Source organism: Amblyomma americanum, chromosome 7, assembly GCF_052857255.1.
Source record: "Amblyomma americanum isolate KBUSLIRL-KWMA chromosome 7, ASM5285725v1, whole genome shotgun sequence".
Classification (NCBI taxonomy): domain Eukaryota; kingdom Metazoa; phylum Arthropoda; class Arachnida; order Ixodida; family Ixodidae; genus Amblyomma; species Amblyomma americanum.
Genome location: NC_135503.1, coordinates 128,314,392 through 128,333,713, shown reverse-complemented (window position 1 = coordinate 128,333,713; position 19,322 = coordinate 128,314,392). Strand labels below are relative to the sequence as shown.

Sequence of the window (19,322 nt, the reverse complement as noted above, 5' to 3'; positions counted from 1 at the left end):
CCGAGGAAAGCCCAGTTTCAATCGAGTGATATCAGTTCAGATGGGGTGTTGAGCACACTGCATGTGCGACCTATGCTCTTCGACGGCCTCCTCAGCGTCGCCATAGGTCGTCACTACCATGATCACAACCACCTTTATGGTCGCAACGTCATCTCGAAGTTCAACTAGCTAGGATATTTTTATACTCTCTCTTCGATAATACACGTACCCTACTGTCTATCTGTTAGACAGTTTGAATTTTTTTTTAATAGTAAAAAGACAGGCTGAAGCATACACTGATGCGTATGTGTTTGCATCGCATGACCTCAACTGTCGTCTCGCTCGTACCAAAACGAAGAATATTGCTCTCTTTCTGTCCGCTGTCATCGTGAGCGTTTTCGCAAGGCCCAGGGTTTGGGCCACGCTCAAGGCGTCGGCTTTTTGAGGTCATCGGTAGCTACTGTTTACTTGAGAAAGCCTTTCAGAAAATATGAGCTCTCCGTGGTGACTGGCTACGCCGAATGAAGGCATTTTCTGTCCGCAGGCCTGCAATGACAGGTGGCTCCATCTAGCAGTCGCCATCGGCGCTCATCTCAACTCTTGTTTCGTTTCGAGTGCAGTCACTTTCCGTTTGCTTGGAGCCACGCTCGGAGCGTTCAGCTGCTTCAGCCAAGCGTTGCCTTGGGCCGAACCGCCGTCCCGTTGTTTCCGCATCGTCCGTTGACTCGATGTCCTACGACTTGCTCGATGTCCCGCTCTAAAGATCGCCCGTACGAGGAGCTTTCCGAGAAGGTGAGCGTTTCCGCTTCTTGCCGGTGGTTTCGAAAGCGTCGGGCATCTTTCTCCCTCCTATCTCTCGCCACCGAGGCACTGTTTTTTCCGAAGCGTAACAACAGGTCGTACTTGCTGTGGTGGCGACTTCGTCGCCTATCGGGGACACGGTGGTCAGGAAGAGCTGTTTTGGTATTGAATTGCCAGAGTGGTCGCTTTCCCACGTACAATATGCTCAGTTGCGGGCCAGTGTCTCTCCGCCCTTGTGGTTCGCTTTTTTCGCCGGGGCCTGCTCCACTTTTTGCTTTTTGCCTCGCGATCATTCTTCTCGGTTGGCCTCGGTCTGAGGGGGCCTCGCGTGCGTGCCCGGGTTTTTCTTTTGTCTTTTTCCCCCTCTTGACGACGGATCGCGCGGCGATCCGCGCCCCGGTTCTTTCATTCATTATGCGTATATATACGCGTTGTGTGCTGCGTAGCCACCTCTAAACGCCAGTAGTCTTTCTTAACGTGTGAGAGAACACGTTGATCGTTTTTGGCGCACATCTGCACATGTTCCGCGTTTTGTTTCGGAAGGAGTGCCAGTCTATTCTTAAGCATGGTCGACGTGCCCTACGTTTTCGGTGACCCAGATATGTCAGCCGCACGGGAAGTCATTTTAACTTGATCTTTGGCCCGGGATGAAAGCTTGTGCGACGACTGGAAATTGTATATACCTCAGCGCACATATATTTTGCGAGCGACGTCGGTTTTTGTGCCGTTGCGCGCAATTGCCACTCACTCGTTGTTCAGAATTCGATCCATTGGCGCATGTAGTGGTGCATTGCACTTGCGAGGGCGGCGTGCGCGGGTCCGCGTCTGTGGTTATGTTAATTGCTTCAGCCGCATTGAGTAAATGCAGCTGCGCGCGTCATCCGGTTTCACGTACTTACATTGGGCGCGTGTTGTGGACGCGCACGGCTGAACGTTATTTATTTAGTCAAATACCCGAAAGGTCCTCCAGAAGTATTACGTATGGGGGCACAAGAATTTGTAAGAATTTTAAATGCAGCAAGAAATATATTAAAAGCATCATACGCTGCAAGCTGTGCACCGATATTTGAAGTAGGATCAAAGTTATATAACAAGAACAAAATAGAACATAAATGGGAAAAAAGCAGGAAAAATCAAACCCTGCTGGGACTCAGAATACTAAAAGCAAGAGAAAAATTGAAGGGAGCACAAAACAAAATAACCCCAAAAAGTACATTTTAACGATGCACAGAGATGCCAGATTCTGATTGTACGCAGCATTTGGTGAAATTTATCGGCGTGAACTTCAGTAGCAATATGTGATGGTAGGATTACAGTCAACTACACAACCTTGGTCCGTAAAGTTCCGAGACTGTGTCCATTAAAAAAAAAAGTGTTTAACGTTGAAATCATTTGTGCAGCACCCCTTCAAAATAGTCTCCCTTTTGCAGTCTATACACAGCTTCCAACGCTTCTTGAGGTCTTGGAAACAGTTGAAAAACGCTTCTTTTGGCAGGGCTGCCAGCTCCTTTGTCGTGGCGTCTTTAATGGCCTCCACGCTCCCCATCCAGTGACATTTTAGGGCTCTCTTCACACAAGGAAACAGGAAAAAATCGCATGGGGAGAGGTCAGGCGAGTATGCATGGTGGATGGGGAAGTACAGTAATGCTGTGCTTGGCGAGAAATTTTGTAACGCTGAGAGCGTTATCGTAGGGAAGGCTGCATCGTCCAGACGCCCACAAGTCAAGGCGATGGCGTCGCAGTGCGTCGCGCATGTGTTGGAGCACGCGGATATAAAACTCCTGATTCATCGTCTGCCCTTGTGGGACAAACTCGTGGTGTACGACATCTCTGGCATCGAAAAAACTATCAGCATCGTCTTTGTTTTGGTCTTCTGTCGCCGCACCTTTCTCGACGCCGGAGAGCTTGTGGATCACCATTCGGCGCTCTGCTTCTTTGTTTAAGGATCGTATTGAAAACACCGTGTTTCGTTTTCAGCAATGATGCTGTCGACGAATGCAGCATCCTTCTCTGACTCGGAGATCAAATCAGCACTCACTGATGCCGGCGTGTCCTTCTCGTCCTGTGTGAGGAAGTGCGGCACAAGTCTGGCATTCAGCTTTCGTTTCCCCTAGTTGTCACACAAAATTTGGTGGCATGTTGTCTTACTAATGTTGAGAGTATCTGATAGCATGTGGACTGTAATGGTGCGGTCTTGCTCTACGATTTCTTTGATCAGAGCCATGTTGTTCTCATTCCGTGAGGTTGAAGGGCGCCCCTGCCTTGTGTCGTCTTCCGCCAACATTCTCCCCAAAAACGAACCTCTTATGCCACTTGAAAACTCGCACCCGCGATAATGTCTCTTTGCCATAAGCATCACGAAGGAGCTCATATGTCTGTGTGGTTGCCTTGCCAAGCTTCACACAGAATTTTATGTTTACACGCTGTTCGAGGTGGACGTCCATCTTTCCGCAATCACTCACAGTAGAATGCGCAGACGACTAGTGACAACGTATGGATGGATGGATGGATACGGCTGAACCTTTTAAATTGGGCGGTGGCTCAAGCCACCTAGCCATGACTTATAAAATTTTACTCTTCTCTTGATTTTAGCCACCAATCAGATAACCTTCGCTTGGTTACTTCTACCCGCTTAAAACCTACTTTCCCTTCACTGTCCCTAAACCCCAATGCCTTGGATAAATCAGCCCCGCTGCTTTCCACTGTAGAGTGAAGCCCTTTACAGAAAAGTATCAAGTGTTCAGCCGTTTCCTCCTCCTCTCCGCACGCAACGCACAACGTGTCTATCTCGTGGTACCTGACTCTATATGTCTTATTCCGCAAAACTCCCATCCTGGCCTCAAACAACAAAGAGCTTCCCCTACAGTTATCATAGATATTTTCTTTGGCAATTTCCTGCTTTAAAATTTATTTATTTTTGTATTTGTATTTTTCTACATGTAGTGCCATCTAGTGGCTGCCAGAGCAATTAACATAAATAGCTCGGGTTAGCCCGAAAAGATAACGCTACATATACGCACTAACATTTGTTTTGGGGAATCATTTCTTGAGAAGAAAATAAATCAGTCTCAAAACTTTATGGAAAAAGGTTGTATATATGGTTCTGGCTATAAATGATTGCACATAAAGAGCTGAGTAACAGCACTTCGTAAGGGTGATATCAGTGAGAGAAAATGCGATAGAGGGTGACTGAAAGAAGTCATGCAAACAATTGTGATAATAAAGTTTATGAAAGAGTGATAGGCAAGTATGTTTCCGTCATAGTGACGGGGAACCAATTCAGCATGATTTTTTAAAGAAGTAATACTGGAGTACGGGGAACAGATTGAAAAAATGAAACGAGCAGCTAGGGTTTTACGTATGATGTTGTCTGGGCTTGGGTCCCAGATGGCAGATGCATATTGAATTTTGGGTCTGATTAGTGTGGTGTATGCAGTTTTAAGTGCCTGTTTGATGATTCCGAATGAGCGGTTAGCAATTGCTACTTGCTCTGTGTATTGATGTTGGCAACTAGGTCAATGCCATGCATATTCTTAGATTTTTCTGAAGCTTCTGACTGCGTCCGTCACATCAGACTACCACAAATACATCTTAACATTCACGCGCAATTCATTGCATGGATTTATAACTAGTTAACATTAATTACATGCTTTCTGATGTCTGCCAATGCAGGTATTATTGTGCCACAGAAGCTGCCTTCATGCCTGAAAAGGCCATTTTAAAAAAACTTAGACTGATTATTTCTTAATTACTTGAGCACTTGTATACATCCTTTTGGTAGATGAAAGCATACTGCAATTTTATAGACATGATGAAGTATTAAACATATGGAGATATGCTTCTCAAGCTTGAGATGCTTCTCAAACAAAACAGGATATATATATCAGCTTTTATCACTCTTATTGTGAACTTATAAAGCTGCTTTTTAGCATGACAACTTTGCATAATTTATGGTGCACCAGCACCCTTGTTTTTAGGCAGATTTATTTTTTTCTAAAAGCACCAGAACTGATGAAGTGGGCTCAGCTCAGTGAAGTGAGTTTGCAAAATCTCGCTTCTAGGTGAGTGTATTGTGTGGCGAGTGTCACTAAAGTACTCCTCATCACACTGCATGAATGTCACTTCTTGGAAAGACAAGGGAAAGGAAAGGAGAGGCTCGTTATGTGTGTCATGTATACTCCTTGAAAATGATGCATGCTGTGTGACAGGGTACCACTTTGACGCTAAATATGCAACAGCTAGCCACGCGTAGGATCAGACAGTAATTGCAGCAAGCTACCATGTGCTTACCTCCAAGTGTCACTTTGTAGTCATTGTTGTCTAGGGTAATAGAAATCACCGCAGTCTCTTCTGTCGTCTGTGTCTTTGGTTTGTACAAAATGTATTGCTAAGATAAAGGGTTACAGTGGTACGAATCTATACAAAATTTAGGCTGTTTCAGACCTGACATTGTTTTAACACTGTTATTTTGTTTTAAGCATTTGTCCTAAAGAGTATACACGCTTCCTAATATGTTTTAGTTTTTAATATAGTGCTCACAGAGTCGGTCACATCATTTACCTCGGAACAGTCTGGTGCTTCACTGTAATTAATTTTTAATTAAGGTTTTTTATGTAACATGGTTTCAGTTTCTGAACCTGTTGAACCTATCTCAACCAAGGCCAGCGCTGTGTCACAAAGCTCATGTGCTATGTAATGTCAGAGCTCATTAGAGAACCCCAGGTGATTGAAGCCAGATGGACACTGGGGACAAGTTCATGCTGTTAAATTGTTCTGAGTAAATATTGATTCTCTGGCTATGATAACATTTGTCCGGCAGCAAAAGACGCAATAATCGGTGAGAAAATTGGATGTAAAAATCTTCCTGCCAGTATATTCAAACTTGTGAGGACCAGTCTTTGTCGAAAAGGACGAGTTGCCACTATTTTGAAGTGAATGGCAGCGTAGCCTAGCCTCTGGGACCCGTGCCCCAAAAATCAGTGTCAATGCACACATTTTACTTGTGAAATCGACTAACGATGGCGACACCCATATTAAATTTTTTGAAAAATCTTAAAAAGCTCTGTTAAGGCTGAGAATGTTAAGGCCGATCTTGTGCAATGGATGCAACACAACCTCAATCATGTCTTTGACGACGGGTTAGTGTAAAGTATGGAACTGTATAGAGAATTTTGCTGAGGTCTAATGCGTGGACTACCTGCCTGATTGACCCTAGCGTAGCTCGGCATATTTATTGACAATACAGTGGATTCGATGCATAACATGATAGCAAACTTAACGGTTATAGCAACATTCACTCGATTAGATGACTAATGGATATGAAGTCCAAAAATCTGGCAGGACAGTACGTGAGGTTTGGTGTGACCCGTTATTGTGAGAGTGATGAGATGGGTTGTGCTGGCATTGATAACAGGTTTTTAGTAGTAATTTGGATCTGTCAGGTGGTGAAAGATAGGCTTACTGTGTCAAGATAACTAATATGACCGCATTGATGCCTGGCTGCAAGGTATGCTCCACTGTCCCAGGAGAACCAGACGTGTACCAAAGAGTAAGATCAGCTTCATAAATATGTACATTTGAGTTTTGGGATAGATGCCAGAATATGGGATAGCGGAGCCATTCCGGGGTTAAAAAGAAGTGGGTGATATAATAACGCCCTGTGGATTGTGATGGGGAAATGATCAGAGACCGAATTGGGAGTAGTCTCTTTGTGATCAGAAATCACTACCTTGTCGATACAGGTCAACTTTAATTTATCCTAAATGTCTCTTTAATGTGGAACCCCCCCCCACTATGAAGTCTCTCGTAGCCTATACGCAACTTTGGGACATTAAACCCCACTTAATATACATAACAAATCCTGCAAGGTATTCTCTGCCAGGTAGTTACGCGCAGTGACCAAACGCTCTGCGAGTGCTACCTTAATTGGACGATTAACAACTGGATGCCTCACTCAAATTGTAGTCAACACAGTGCTGTGCGCACGTTTTTATTGCTTCATCATGAACTAATCACACGCTCAACCTGTACACATTTCTTACTGTGTAAATAGTTTGTGTATATTACCTCTCCCCCTATCCTCTTCTCCTGTCCCCTCACATTCTTTCATTTCCTTTCTCCATTCTGCCTGCTACTTTTTATTTCCGCTGCCCCAGCTCAGGTGCTTCAGTATCCATATGGCAGATGCCGGGAGTAAATTCAAAGATGGTTCTTTGCGTTTCTTCGGAGGGGCACAAGACCTCTCCAAACGTGAATTCGACGGTGTTGAAGGAGCAGACGATGATTGATGCCAGATGATGAAGACAAAGAGAAAATATATTTACAGGATGTACAAGGGCAAACTGCGTTACAAGTTGAGTCACACAGACAGTCAAAATGTAAGTTAAAAGAAAAGATCTCACACAAAGAAACACTCTCTACAAGCCCTTACTCATCGACGCGAGGTTAGAGTCTAGGGTTGCAGAATTACATGCCACTGCACGGAGCTTCTAGCTCAACTAGACAGGACTGCCCTCCAATGATTTTACATGCAGTTTTAAAGCTTTTGCAAACAGAAATTAGGGCGGTCATATATCGAGGCCCGCCCTAAGCTTCGGTAACCAATGGAGGTAGCCACAGCCTCTGAAGGTTGGACCCAACTTCGAGCCCGGGGCTTGGCTATAAAGAAAAAGAAACACATACAGAAAACATTTTGAAAACCCTCTCCCCGAGGGGAGTTCTCGGCCTTAGCACTTGATGCTTTCCATTTCCCTGCTGCACCGGCGCGTCGCCTCTCAAAGGATGAAGCGTTTTTTTTTTTTAGCTAATTGGTGGGACCACTGACCCACTGGCTCGCCGCAGGAATGTCAGACGGCGGAGAACCGCGACGCTTCGGTGCCATCGAGAATGCTCAAAAAAAAGAAGAAAAAAAAAAGAGGCCCATCGCGGAATGCGAGGTGGTCCGCATTCTGCCGCAGTGGGAATGCTGCCTAAGACCAAGCGGCACCACGTGTTCGTTGGGTGCGCCTCGCATGCTTTCCTGGTGCGCTTAACAAAGCCAGGTGTCTTCGGCCGTCACAGCGGTCAAGCAGCCAGTGCCTTCTGCGCCTTTGCCACTGCTTGCAGGGGTAGGGAAAGGGGGGGGGGGGGGGGGGGGGAAGGAAGGCACGTGGGTAGGGGGGGAGCGTAGACCGGAAGCCCGCAGTGACCGCAAGCTAAGGGAATAAAAAAAAATGTGCGCGTTGATGAAGCGCGGCTTTACACCGGGGCTAGCAAAAATCTTATCCTTCCTTTTTATTATTGTTTTAATAAAAAAACCACTTACTACTACTACTACTAACAATATCAGATTTTGGGAGAATTTCAAAAATGCATGAGTCATGGCGATGAGTCTGAATCATCCAGTGAGGCCCTGCTGTGCTAAAAAGAACTTAATAAAAAACAAAACTGCGTAAAGGTATTTCATATTCCATCTTTTGCACTGGTTTTTGTTGTCTCCTAATACACACCTGGTAGGTCTCCTTTGCCTTGTGATGTCATGCTGTGCACCACTTAAAGGGAAGCTGATATTGAAACTGCTGAGAAATATGAGGCTAGAAATAAAAAAGAGTTTGTTTGGGAATTGGACATTCTGTCTTGCAATTAGCAGTGGCATTTCTCTTGTTCTAAGCAAGAAAAAAAAATAAAGCTGCACTGTTGGCTTGAGTGCCCATTCAGACAGCTTCCATCTGATGTGAGTTATATTTATTTTAATGCCACAAGGAGAATTTAATCAAATTCATTGGCTTTATTTGAAGGCACTCTTGGTGCAAAATGTACAACTATGCGTGTGGGTACCCAGGTGATCCTGCGCATATAAAACAAGGAAGGATTTTGTCTTGATGTTATAGAAGTATACAAGCAGCAGATTGAGTGCCATGACAGGTCACTGTTGAGTGTGTCATATGGCACCTTGTAGTATAGTCATGACAAGTTGGACACACTGTGGCATTTTAACTTCTTTTGAGACTGTTCCAGCTGAAATTGTCGGTCCTGAGTTGTTTTCATGTGACCACAAGAGTAATACCATACCTTCAGATTTCTGCTAGCCAATACTTGAGTGGAACTGTAAAGCGTTGCACATGGGTGTGTGCATGGCACTGGTGCCAAAAGCATGCATGCATGGTACCTCCATGGCAACCTCTCAGATGCTTTTTACATGCAGTATAAAGTAAAAGAACTGCTACAAACAACAACACATTGCCTCCAGTCATTGTTGCATTTGGATCTCATTTCACAATAGATGTGTGCCTCTAATGGCTGTACATAGCACAATGCACAACTGGGTTTTCGTTTCTTTTTCACTGCAATGATGTTTTTCACCAGAAGTCGGTCATCTCCAGAGAAGCTGCTGAGGTCGTCTCATTCCTGTGTGTGCGCCAGTCTCATTTATGGTTTATTTCAATTGGCGATCTGGAGCAAGTTCTCTTGCTTCGTGAAACCAAAGAGCATGTTTCAGTGGGCGATTTGGATTCAGATCCTGAGTTCTGACTGGACCGTTACGGATATCTTGCTTCTTCATGGGTTTGGAAAGCTGCTCCGGATCACAGATTGGAATACGCCATTAGAGAGAGAGCGCCTTGACTTAATACTTTGTGGACCCCATTTAACTGCCACAACTTCACCATAGCTGCCACGCTTCTTCTCAGGCCACGTTTATAAAAATGACAATGAAAGTGCTGATGTATGGGCTGCACATATGCTCATGCTGCTCACTCAAGAAAGAAAGTATTTACATGCCCTATAAAGGTAATGCTAGGGGAAATCAACCCTTCAGCAACCAACCCTAAGCTGTACTTGTCATGGTAGATTGTGCCAATATTACTCACCCGCGTCTGGCCCGATGTTGCATTGCTCCCGCCAGGGACGCCGGAAGTATATTTTCAGTGGGGGGGGGGGGGGGGGGGGGCTGGAACAAGTTTCTTTTTACTTGTTGTTTTTTTGTTTATGTACCTAGGTTTTTCAGATATTACAATCCAAGTTTGGCTTCGAGAGGGAACAATTAACGGCGTGAAAAAAAATTGTTTTCGTTATGCAGTGTTTCTTTGATTGCTAGATAATGCATATTACACAAGCCCTAACAAGAAAAAAATTACAAAATGAATTTTCAGTGCACACATATTTGTTGACATTTGACAACTACATATTCGGGAATTCATGCATGAACAAAGCCATAACATAAAATAGTTTAAATACCACAATACAAGCAAACACGCTACAGTACGTGTATACAGTTACCATTAATGCACGCAAGCAGCAGAAATTTCGGACAGTGATGCTTTTTCTAGGGGCTTAGGCGGCACCAAAGGTTGCTGCTCGCTCCGCTGTTCTGCTCACAAACTCCCTGATGACGTTATCTAAACTTAGGAGTGCTGTTCTTTCTTTGTGTATATGCAAAATCAAAAGATACGATAACCTCTTTTGAGTCGTTCGGTTGCGCAAATACGTTTTGATTCTGCGCAGAGCACTAAAAGAGTGTTCCCCAGAAGCGACAGACGCTGGTATGGAAAACAGAAGTCGAACATACCTCACGACCTGATCCATCAACTCGCGAATGTTTTGCGAATCCCTTTGTAGGATCTCCAAAATGCCAGAGTTGTGGTAGAATCAGCATCGTTTAGAAGGGTTGATAATAGCATAAACTGCACCGAGATACTGCAGAAGTCAAAATCAACTGCATGCACTCCCAAAGCCGCCCCTAGTTCATCTGCTGTATACGGACTACCTCCAGCGGCGCTGGTTAAGATGTCTTCTAGTTTTACGAGCTGTTCCATGCCCGGCTGCTCAAAACGCTGTTTTGTTGTGCTTATGATGCAGTTGGCAGTAGCAAAATACTCCTTGTGCAGCGCGGCCTTCACGTCAAGTGCAACTGGCTGGACAGGTCTATCAGTCGTCTCATACCTCACAGGAGGTTTTGTCGGCCTTGACATACGAGCTTCCTTCAGGCCTAGGGGTGCTGCTGTTGTGCTCGTGTGCTACCACAGCTTCTCAAACGCAGTTTCAGAGCCCAACTGGGAGGTCGCCTTGCAGAGAGCCTCTGCTGCCTTTTTTTTGCACTTGCGGCGCAAGATGTTGAGCTCTGGAGAGCCTTTGCTGATTCTTCACAAGGCCCAAAGAAGGCTATGGAAATGTGGGGTACCTAGCAAGGTTTCAAATTTCTGCAAAAGCCGATCTTAGCCTCTAAAAATAGCCTTGCTGCTTTCGGTCACTGAACCTGGTGTCTGCACAAGCTCTTTGAGTGTCTCTTGAACTCTGGCGTAATTCTCAACAAATCTTTGCATCGACTTGACTCTAATGGTCCATCGCGTTGGGCAAAGCCGCAGTAAGTTATTTGGCCTTGATCCACTCTCCACAGTTGACTCATGTCCCGTAGGAAGTACTTTGTTAGCATAAACACTTTTGCGCTTCTTGGAGTCGAGGGCTGCGTTGGAAACGTCCTTAACAGTGGTAAGAGCGTCTCCAATTATGTCACAACTCCTGCTAGCCTCTTGCAGTACCAGATCTAAACAGTGAATACTGCAATGGATATACAATGACCGTGGCTCACAATCACTAAGTCTTTTTTGCACACCCAAAAAACGACCAGACATATTCGCCGCCCCATCAAAGCAGTGGCCTCATACACAGTGAAAGTCCAGGCTGAGGCACAAAATCATGTCCTTGATGGCCGAGTATAGGGTCTCAGATCTACTGTCAGGCGCGTTGTACAGGCCGAGATACTCTTCCCGAACTTCGAGATTCTCGCTCTGCACCCACCGCACGCAAAAGGTGAACTGCTTGTCACCATTTACATCGGTTGTTCCATCAGCAATGATACCAAAAAATGGACTAGACTTCTCGTCCTGTATAATTTCTCATTGAACACTATGGGCCATAATCTCTATAAGCTCATTCTGCATGTCACCGCTCACCCATTTATTTCTCTTAGTCATCCACATCTTAAGGACCAGGACATCCTCCGACCTTTCGTCGAGCAAATGGAGCAAATTTCCATCACATTTACCTCGTTCTCGAAGAGCTTGGCCCGTGCGGCGGAGGTAGCGCACAGAGCTAACTATGACATGGAAGTGCTACCCTGGCCTCCTCCCGCTGTTTTTTGTATTGCTGCGAAAGGAGACGCAAAACAGGAATGGCCTGGCGTGACAAGCTTCGGCTCACGGAGGCCAAGTGAAATTTGCTCTTTTCATGTGACTGGAACTTCTCGATAGCTTTATTCCAATTGTTAAAACCAACCTTTCCCCTCTTTCATCGAAATGTCGACGGCTCTCGTGACACAAGACTACGTCGCTCTTGCTTTCATAAAAAGCCAAGGAAATCACAAAAAACCAATCACATTGGCACGATCTACCGCCTCAGTTTCTGGGGAACCTGTAGGTTTCGGCTGGAAGTGACCGATAGTCGTACAGCGCTGACTCGTCCTCCCTCGATCTGTTTCTTGAATTCGTGAAGGCAAGCGAATGCACATTGCTTGTTTCATCAAAGTTGGTTCCTCCTGCTGTTTGACGTGAAGGCCCCGGTGTTGGAGCTTCTACAAATGAAATCAAAGACGTATGGTCACATTTTGCTTTTCACATCGGGCTCCTTCTCCAATCTTCAGTGAATGGTTTTTAAAACATACGAAATCAAGGTTCCTTAGCATTTTCCCGAATCAATGTATAACAAGGTATTATCATTAGCATAGCAGATAGGCGACTTTTCTTTTGTTTGGAAACACTGAAAATGCTTACTCACGAACCAGTCTGTGGATGGTAGGGACCTCGTAATGATGGGTAGAGCCATCGCCGATTGGGTGAACATCGACGGTGTTCGTGCTGTCGGGACGGGCTGGACTGATTTCTGCAGAACAAGCGCCATCTGGTAGCGACCAGGAAAAGCGAAGAAGCAAAAAGTGTTTGAACGGATGCATTGACACAAATGGAAGTCGGGATGAAGTACTAAGAATTGTAAGATATCTTACCTTGAGATTCTCCTCTTCGTGGGCATGTACGCTTTGGAGCGGGTATGAAGAAACTTTATCTTTTTCTGGGAGACAGACATTACGTGTAAGGCTGGAATTAATACACTATAGCAAGTACAAGTGACATGGAAACACCGCTTCAATGCACTCTGCATACAATGCAAACACAAACACAGTCATAGATCAAAAGTGAACTTCTCTACGAAGAGAGGATCTTAAGGTAAGTTCATAATGGAGGATGCAGATGCAGGATATTGCAAAAGGAGCATCCCAAAAAGAGCATGATTCACTGCACATCGCCGTCCAGTTTTATACTGTTCTCCGTCCCTACATTCCCCAGGTTGAGGATGTCTCCGCCAGGGTGGGAGTGGCCTAAAACTTGCATTCTCGTGCACAAACTTGCACGCGCCAACAGACACCTCCGCTCACATGGAAGTTGAGCACGAGGGAGAAGGGGATGCGATCGGGACACCGCTGGGCTGGTAGGTAACGTCAGCTGGGTGTCAACTCTCCCACGGTCGACGAACCCTATTCTTCCTTCGAAGAAGCTGACGCGCTAAGCCGGGCCGCCCCATTGGGAGATAATCCAAAGTAGTTGTGCCATTAGCAAGGCCGACGACTGCTGTGGACGAGCGGCACCGAAGACGTCCGAAAGGGTTGATTTCCACGCTTGAGCTCTTGCTCGTTCAGATCCCGGGAAGCCATAATTGGTTGTGCCATTAGCGAGCACGGGGAAGGCATGAAGACAGCCGCGGCCGCTGGCCGGTGGTGGCGGCGTCTGGTCTCCTGAAAGGCGATTTTCGCTGAATCTTGTTCCCCGTTTTGGTCCGAATTAAGCCCCCAAAAAGGCTGGAACTGTCCACGGAGGTTGACAAATGGCTCTGGCCTTCCTTGATCGCAGTAAAAGCTTCCGCCAAGCTCCCTAAAGGTCGACACCCCGGCCCTTTCCAGGCGCTTCTTTATATATAGCCACTGGAATGGACCACTTTTTTCAGTAACGTCCTGTGCATGCGCAAAGCCTCCTCGTCCGCCAGTTTTGACGACTGAATTTTTGAACAGGAGAGGAGTTCGCTGAACGTGCTTTTCCACGACGTCCCCTCGATGCGACAAACTACTGCACACTAATGGACCACTTGGAAAAATCTGTAAGTCAGGTTTCCGCAAGGCTTGTGTTCCAACCAAAAGTTCTCGTTCCGAGACGACACTCGCGCATTCTTTGTGCAGTTGGGGCCCCCCTTCTGAGTAACTTCTGGAATATCGCCATTCGACTTCAAGATGGCCCCGAGAGAGGGGGGACTGATGTAAACCTCCTGTTGCACTGCAGTAGAGGTTAGGCAGGAAATGCAAGGAAACGGGCTTTGTTTCCGTGACGGCAGGAGGGGGCTCATACTAAACTTTCTTAGAATTTTGTGCTGAACAAATTAGACTGACCCCGCACTGTCGCGCCAACTTCTTCCCTTCACCCCTCCGTACCCCTAGCCCGAACACTGAACAGCCCACCAGCCACTTCGCGACGACAAAGATCGGTCTCCCCTCTTTTTGTGCGCCACGCTGAGCGATGACACATCCGACTCTGGGGACTCCCGGAAAACTTCCCTTCGCATAAGTTAATGGACATCGCCAGTTTTTAACAGAGGAAAATTGCGAAGCCAGCTCCCTGCTTCTGCAGTTACTGCGAATTAATTGATACCTGCGCCAGAGTGTTTTTATTGTTAAAATTGCCGTTCTACGAAAACCAAAATGCGGGTTAGCACTCTAATTCATGCCTGTTCCAGATACTTGGGGGTGTCTTCAACGTGTAGTTTCCTACTGGGACGTCATGGTAACGCAGAGGTCGTAAGTTAGGTTACAGCAAAAAAATGTAAACAAGGCAGGAATTCAGGTGGGGGAGGGGCTGAGCCTCCTCTTGAGAATACTTGGAAAGGCCCTGCCCCCCCCCCCCCTAATAAGCATATGGCAGACTAAATTAGATTTTGAGGTTCATCCCAGCCGAATGAAAGTCATTTCAAATAGAAACCAAGGACAACTATTGAAGTGCGTTTATGCTATTGGACATGTACACGTTATACACAGGTTCGTGCTGACAAGCAAGAAAAACATGATCAGGGTCGCTATTTAGTTGAGTGTTACTCATGACGACGCTTGTAGCAATTTGAAGCACAAGTGAAATAAAAACTGGATTTATACATTGCACGTACAGATTTTTGTACACTGATGTTTCTGGTTTTGAAATTGCAGTCAGGGCTTGGCTGCTCACTTCCTGGCATGCATCACTCATTCCACAAAATGAATTAAGTCACTCAGAAATAAATCAAAAGAGGCGTTTGCTTACAGTATAACCTTTCTGTTATAACCTTACTACTAATGTTTTCCTGCAGCCTAGAATACTAAGTTAACACCTTTTAAACAGAGCACATGGCTAGAATAAAAGGAAAACGCAGCTGGGTTGCACATCATCCATCATTTTTATGCAGAAAGGTTTTACCACCAGTAATAACATCGTTTGCTTTTGCTGAGCGTCGAGCATACTGAGCACTTTCAAAACATAAAGTGATTCCACAATCCCTTGGGCGCTGAGGTGACAAATCCGGGCATTTATATGTTACTGTTTCTTAGCAGCCTGACACTTAGTGTGGAATTTTGCACATCCTTGTAAAAACTTACCCGCATGGGCTTTTGCGGTAAAAAACTAACAAACTGCAAATTTTTGGTGCCTCAATATACTGTTTATGCGGAGAAATCATCGTTTTCGAACAAAAAAAAAAGGTGCCTATGGAAGTTCGAGAATGCCAAAACAAGAACGCTGGTGCAGCTGACTCAGAAAGCGCTGCTGAACAACTGCACGTGACCAATAAAGACAATTTCGCAAGCAGCTTGATGACAGCAGCATTGCAAAAGCTACAACAAATATGGGATCCGACACTGATTCAGTTTGCACAGTTCCGTAGTTAGATGAGCGCAAAGCCTCTATCATGCGTGTCATGTCTCATGAGGTGCTTCAAGATCACGGCGTTTTGTTTATGATATTCACAATCTGGTTTTAATCGCAAGGATTTTCTCAGTATTCTTATTTTTCATCATGATTTACTACTAACAACTATCTCTATGGACAATTTTCATCGGAGGCCAAAATGTCCATATTAACGAAGCATGACTGTATGCCTGCTAAGATATGCACCTTGTGGGTGCTCAGGCAAAGCCACCCTTTTGATGTCGAGTGGTTATTATGCGAAGCATATTAACGTAGGTTTCGGGCCTTCGCGCGACGCCCGGCGGTGGCCACCATTGACCCTGAAGTGGGGTCACGTGACATGACGTCACGTGATGACGTCACACAGGCTGCAGATGGGGCCTCATATCGCGCCGTCGGTCGCCTCCCGGCGGTGGCCACCATTGACCCTGAAGTGAGATCACATGATGTGACGTCACGTGATGACGTCACACCGGCTGCAGATGGGGCCTCATATCGCGCCGTCGGACGTCGCCCGGCGGAGGCCTCCACGCTTCGGTTCGCGCCGTCGCGCGCGACGCGGCGGCGGCGTTACCATTGCTGCATCACGTGATATGTGACGTCACGCCAGGGATGAAGCGGCGCGCGCACGCCGTAGCGTCAGTCTCTGTGCCCGCAACCGCGCCAGCGTCTTTGCGCCGGGCGTGTATGTGGTCAAGATGCCTCCAAACGCTAAGGACATTGAAGACTCAGTGGGGAAACAGTTTAGACTTGGTGTTGTGTAGAAATGCTCAAAGACAATACAGAATAAGTGACGTGCAAACCAAGAGTCATGCATTTACGGACCATAAGAGTGTGTTTGTCGGGCTGCAAAGAATAAAGTACGACGATTAACCTAAAACCACGTCTCCGTTACTTAGCCCCATCCACACTGAGGCAGCTGCTTAACATGCTTCGCATCCACTGGGCTTAACCTTGATAAGCCTCCAATTTTTATTCCCACCGTGACTGGTTACATGCTCCGTGTACAGCTGTCAGCGGCTGGCTGCCCGATGGAGGGTGACAGCCGCAGCCGCATCCCAAGCCTGCTGAGGCGCAGCGCCTCAGTACGTGTCCGAGGAGAGCGCCACCCAGCAGCTGCAACCTCCTGCTGCAGCCACCCAGCGGCCGATGCGGACTCTATGGGAGGCAGTACAGCCAGCCTAGCCTCCTGCGGATCAGCCTCTCACCGGCCGTCCACGCAGCCTGGTGAGCTTGCCCTGTTCTGTATCAGGTGGTTGAAGGAGATCTTGGGTGTAGCTGTAATCATTCCTGTTACAAAATTCCGTATCAAAAGTCGGGTGTGTCGTACAGAGCTTCTGGAGGTTTGGTTAATCCAGGTGAGCAGTTGGTGTGTGTTTTCAGTGATTTCTATTTAGAATTCGATACCTACTGACATCAAATATTGTCGTGCACCTCACATTCATTTCATCAATCCTTGAAGAAGCACTTACTGTTTGCCTTGTCACAGAAAATATTTCCATTTTCTAGACTTGACTGCGTTGCATTGTTCTTGCAAAATCAAGCCCTATGCCATTTATTTTTAATATTACTTTTCCTTCTTGTCGCCCTTAGATATAGTGATAGCTTTCTTTCCTGCTTTTGTCATTCTGAGCCTGTGTTGATGTTTCTGTGATCATTGTTTGCACTGTTTTGTTTAATTTCTATTTATTAACAAATTGGTTCATAAATTTGTTACACCTGTGTACCCTTTTCATTTTACAGTTATGATTTTGCCACGCACCAAGTTTATTTCTGTTGCCTTCTTTCCAAACTCTTTAATGACACATTAACAAACAGGGGGCCGCCCTGACGGGTCTTAACTTGGGACCTCCTTCTGTAATATTCGCCACGTGTTTTGCGTGTACCGCATCGAGAAAAAAATAATTAAATGGAAGTGAAATGAAATCAAAGATGCGTGGATACTTATTTGTCACCCTGCAGCTTTTGTTTTCTGTGTTTGGAGCAGGCTTAAGCTGTTTGTCTGGACACCATTAGTGGCGTGACATTCATCCAACTCCCACGCTATCCACCATTCAGAATGTCAGTGTCAGAATGCTCAGATGACTACTGAGAGTGGTGGAAGGACTTGTGAAAGTATTCTCAGCACTTGGGCGAAAAAAATTGGAGGGGGCACTCAAGCTCCGCCTTGAGGGTATGACGCAATAGCGTATAATGGGTTAATTCCCATATATGCAGAAGGTCATTCTCTACATTCATAGATCCCTGAGAGTCATCATAGCGCCGAAACGCGCGGGACTCAAGTTGCAGTCGTAGTTCGTTGGCACATTGTTCTCGACAAACTTGATGCCACGAAGGCCAGAATAGCTTCCGCGCCGAACGAATGGGCAGCAAGCCGCAAGCTTCGTGGTGAACGCGCTTTGGATGTACTCTGCGTTGTTCGCCGCTCATCGCGTGATTCCTGCATGCCCGCACGGTCCCACTGCGCCCGAACGAGACAAGCGGGAGGCGCTGCCGTCGCGCACTATCTGCTGGGGCAGTGGCGTACATTGCAGTAGGCGCCGCCTGATGGCGCTACGTGCACGCCAAGCGAAGAGGAAAAGTAGCGGAAACATACTTTGCTACTTGCTTAACTGCGACTTCTGTAATTTCCATGCTCATAATTACTAATATACACCACCGTACATGTCTCTAAAGCACCCTTCTATGATATCCCCATATTCACTAGATGCGCCTTTGTTCATTCCAAACCATCGAGCTGGAATGGCGGAGTGGTTAGCGTGCTCATCTCGCACTCCGGAAGCCCTGACTCGATTCCCCAACTCGACCAATTTCCTGCTCTGTTTTATTTATTACAGCTTCTTGGAATTTTCGCTCATGGCCAATGCCGCCGACGACACCGGCTTTTCTGCGACACGGGGCCCTTAACGCTCTCGCGTTAAGTGGTTCTGGAGAGAGTGAGGAATGCAGACTACATTAACACCTCTTTTTGGGCTAGTTGGTGCATACTTGAATTAGAGAAAACCTAGGCGAAAAACATGCAACCACAAAGACAGAACAGACGAGACACAAGCGCTAACTCACAACTGGCTTTTTATTGAAGCAGGATGCAGTTTATATACGGAGAAGCTTCAAGGGAAGAGAAGGGTGACAAGGAGGAGAAGGGGAACAAAGGGAACATCGCTTCGCAAGAAACAGGCAGGCAGCCAAAAAATTATACAAGAAAAAGAAAAGTTACATGATAACTGAATCTAAAAATTGATACTCTGAATCAAAAAGAGATAAAGAAGGGGTACTGATGCACCTACTGCCATATTTCTTGATGTAGAAAGCCTCCAGACTAACACACGCCGTCTTATCAGTGCTCTTGCCAAGAATCTTCGTCTCATTCAAAATCGCCTCGCACCCGTCGCAGCTCATTACGTGCGCAACCAAATGTGCGTACTTGTCTTTTAAGTCTGACAAATTTCGGGCATGGTCCCCCAAGCGCTCATTGATGCAGCGGCCAGTTTGACCAACATAAAACTTCCCACATGTTAAGGGGATAGCGTAGACCACTCCTACGGAACGCTTGATAAACGGAGTGTCGTGCTTTATCTGGCAACCCCGCTTCCAAGA

General features: G+C 46.2%; 1 protein-coding gene and 1 pseudogene across 4 annotated transcripts in view; one reads left to right on the top strand and one right to left on the bottom strand.

Moving 5' to 3' along the window:
• The first annotated feature begins 555 nt into the window (after window positions 1–555).
• The window catches only part of qtc (GRIP domain-containing protein quick-to-court), a 35,223-nt gene continuing 16,456 nt past the window's right edge, over window positions 556–19,322 (top strand). For 3 of the 4 annotated variants that reach the window (XM_077632981.1, XM_077632980.1, XM_077632982.1), the window contains exons 1-2: window positions 590–771; window positions 16,736–16,952. In XM_077632981.1, coding sequence (XP_077489107.1) covers window positions 727–771; window positions 16,736–16,952 — 262 coding nt within the window. In that variant the 5' untranslated portion in view covers window positions 590–726. Of the gene's footprint in view, window positions 772–16,735; window positions 16,953–19,322 lie in introns of all 4 variants that reach the window. The other variant, XM_077632983.1, reaches the window with a different exon arrangement.
• Window positions 10,090–11,332, bottom strand: LOC144096852 (uncharacterized; annotated as a pseudogene).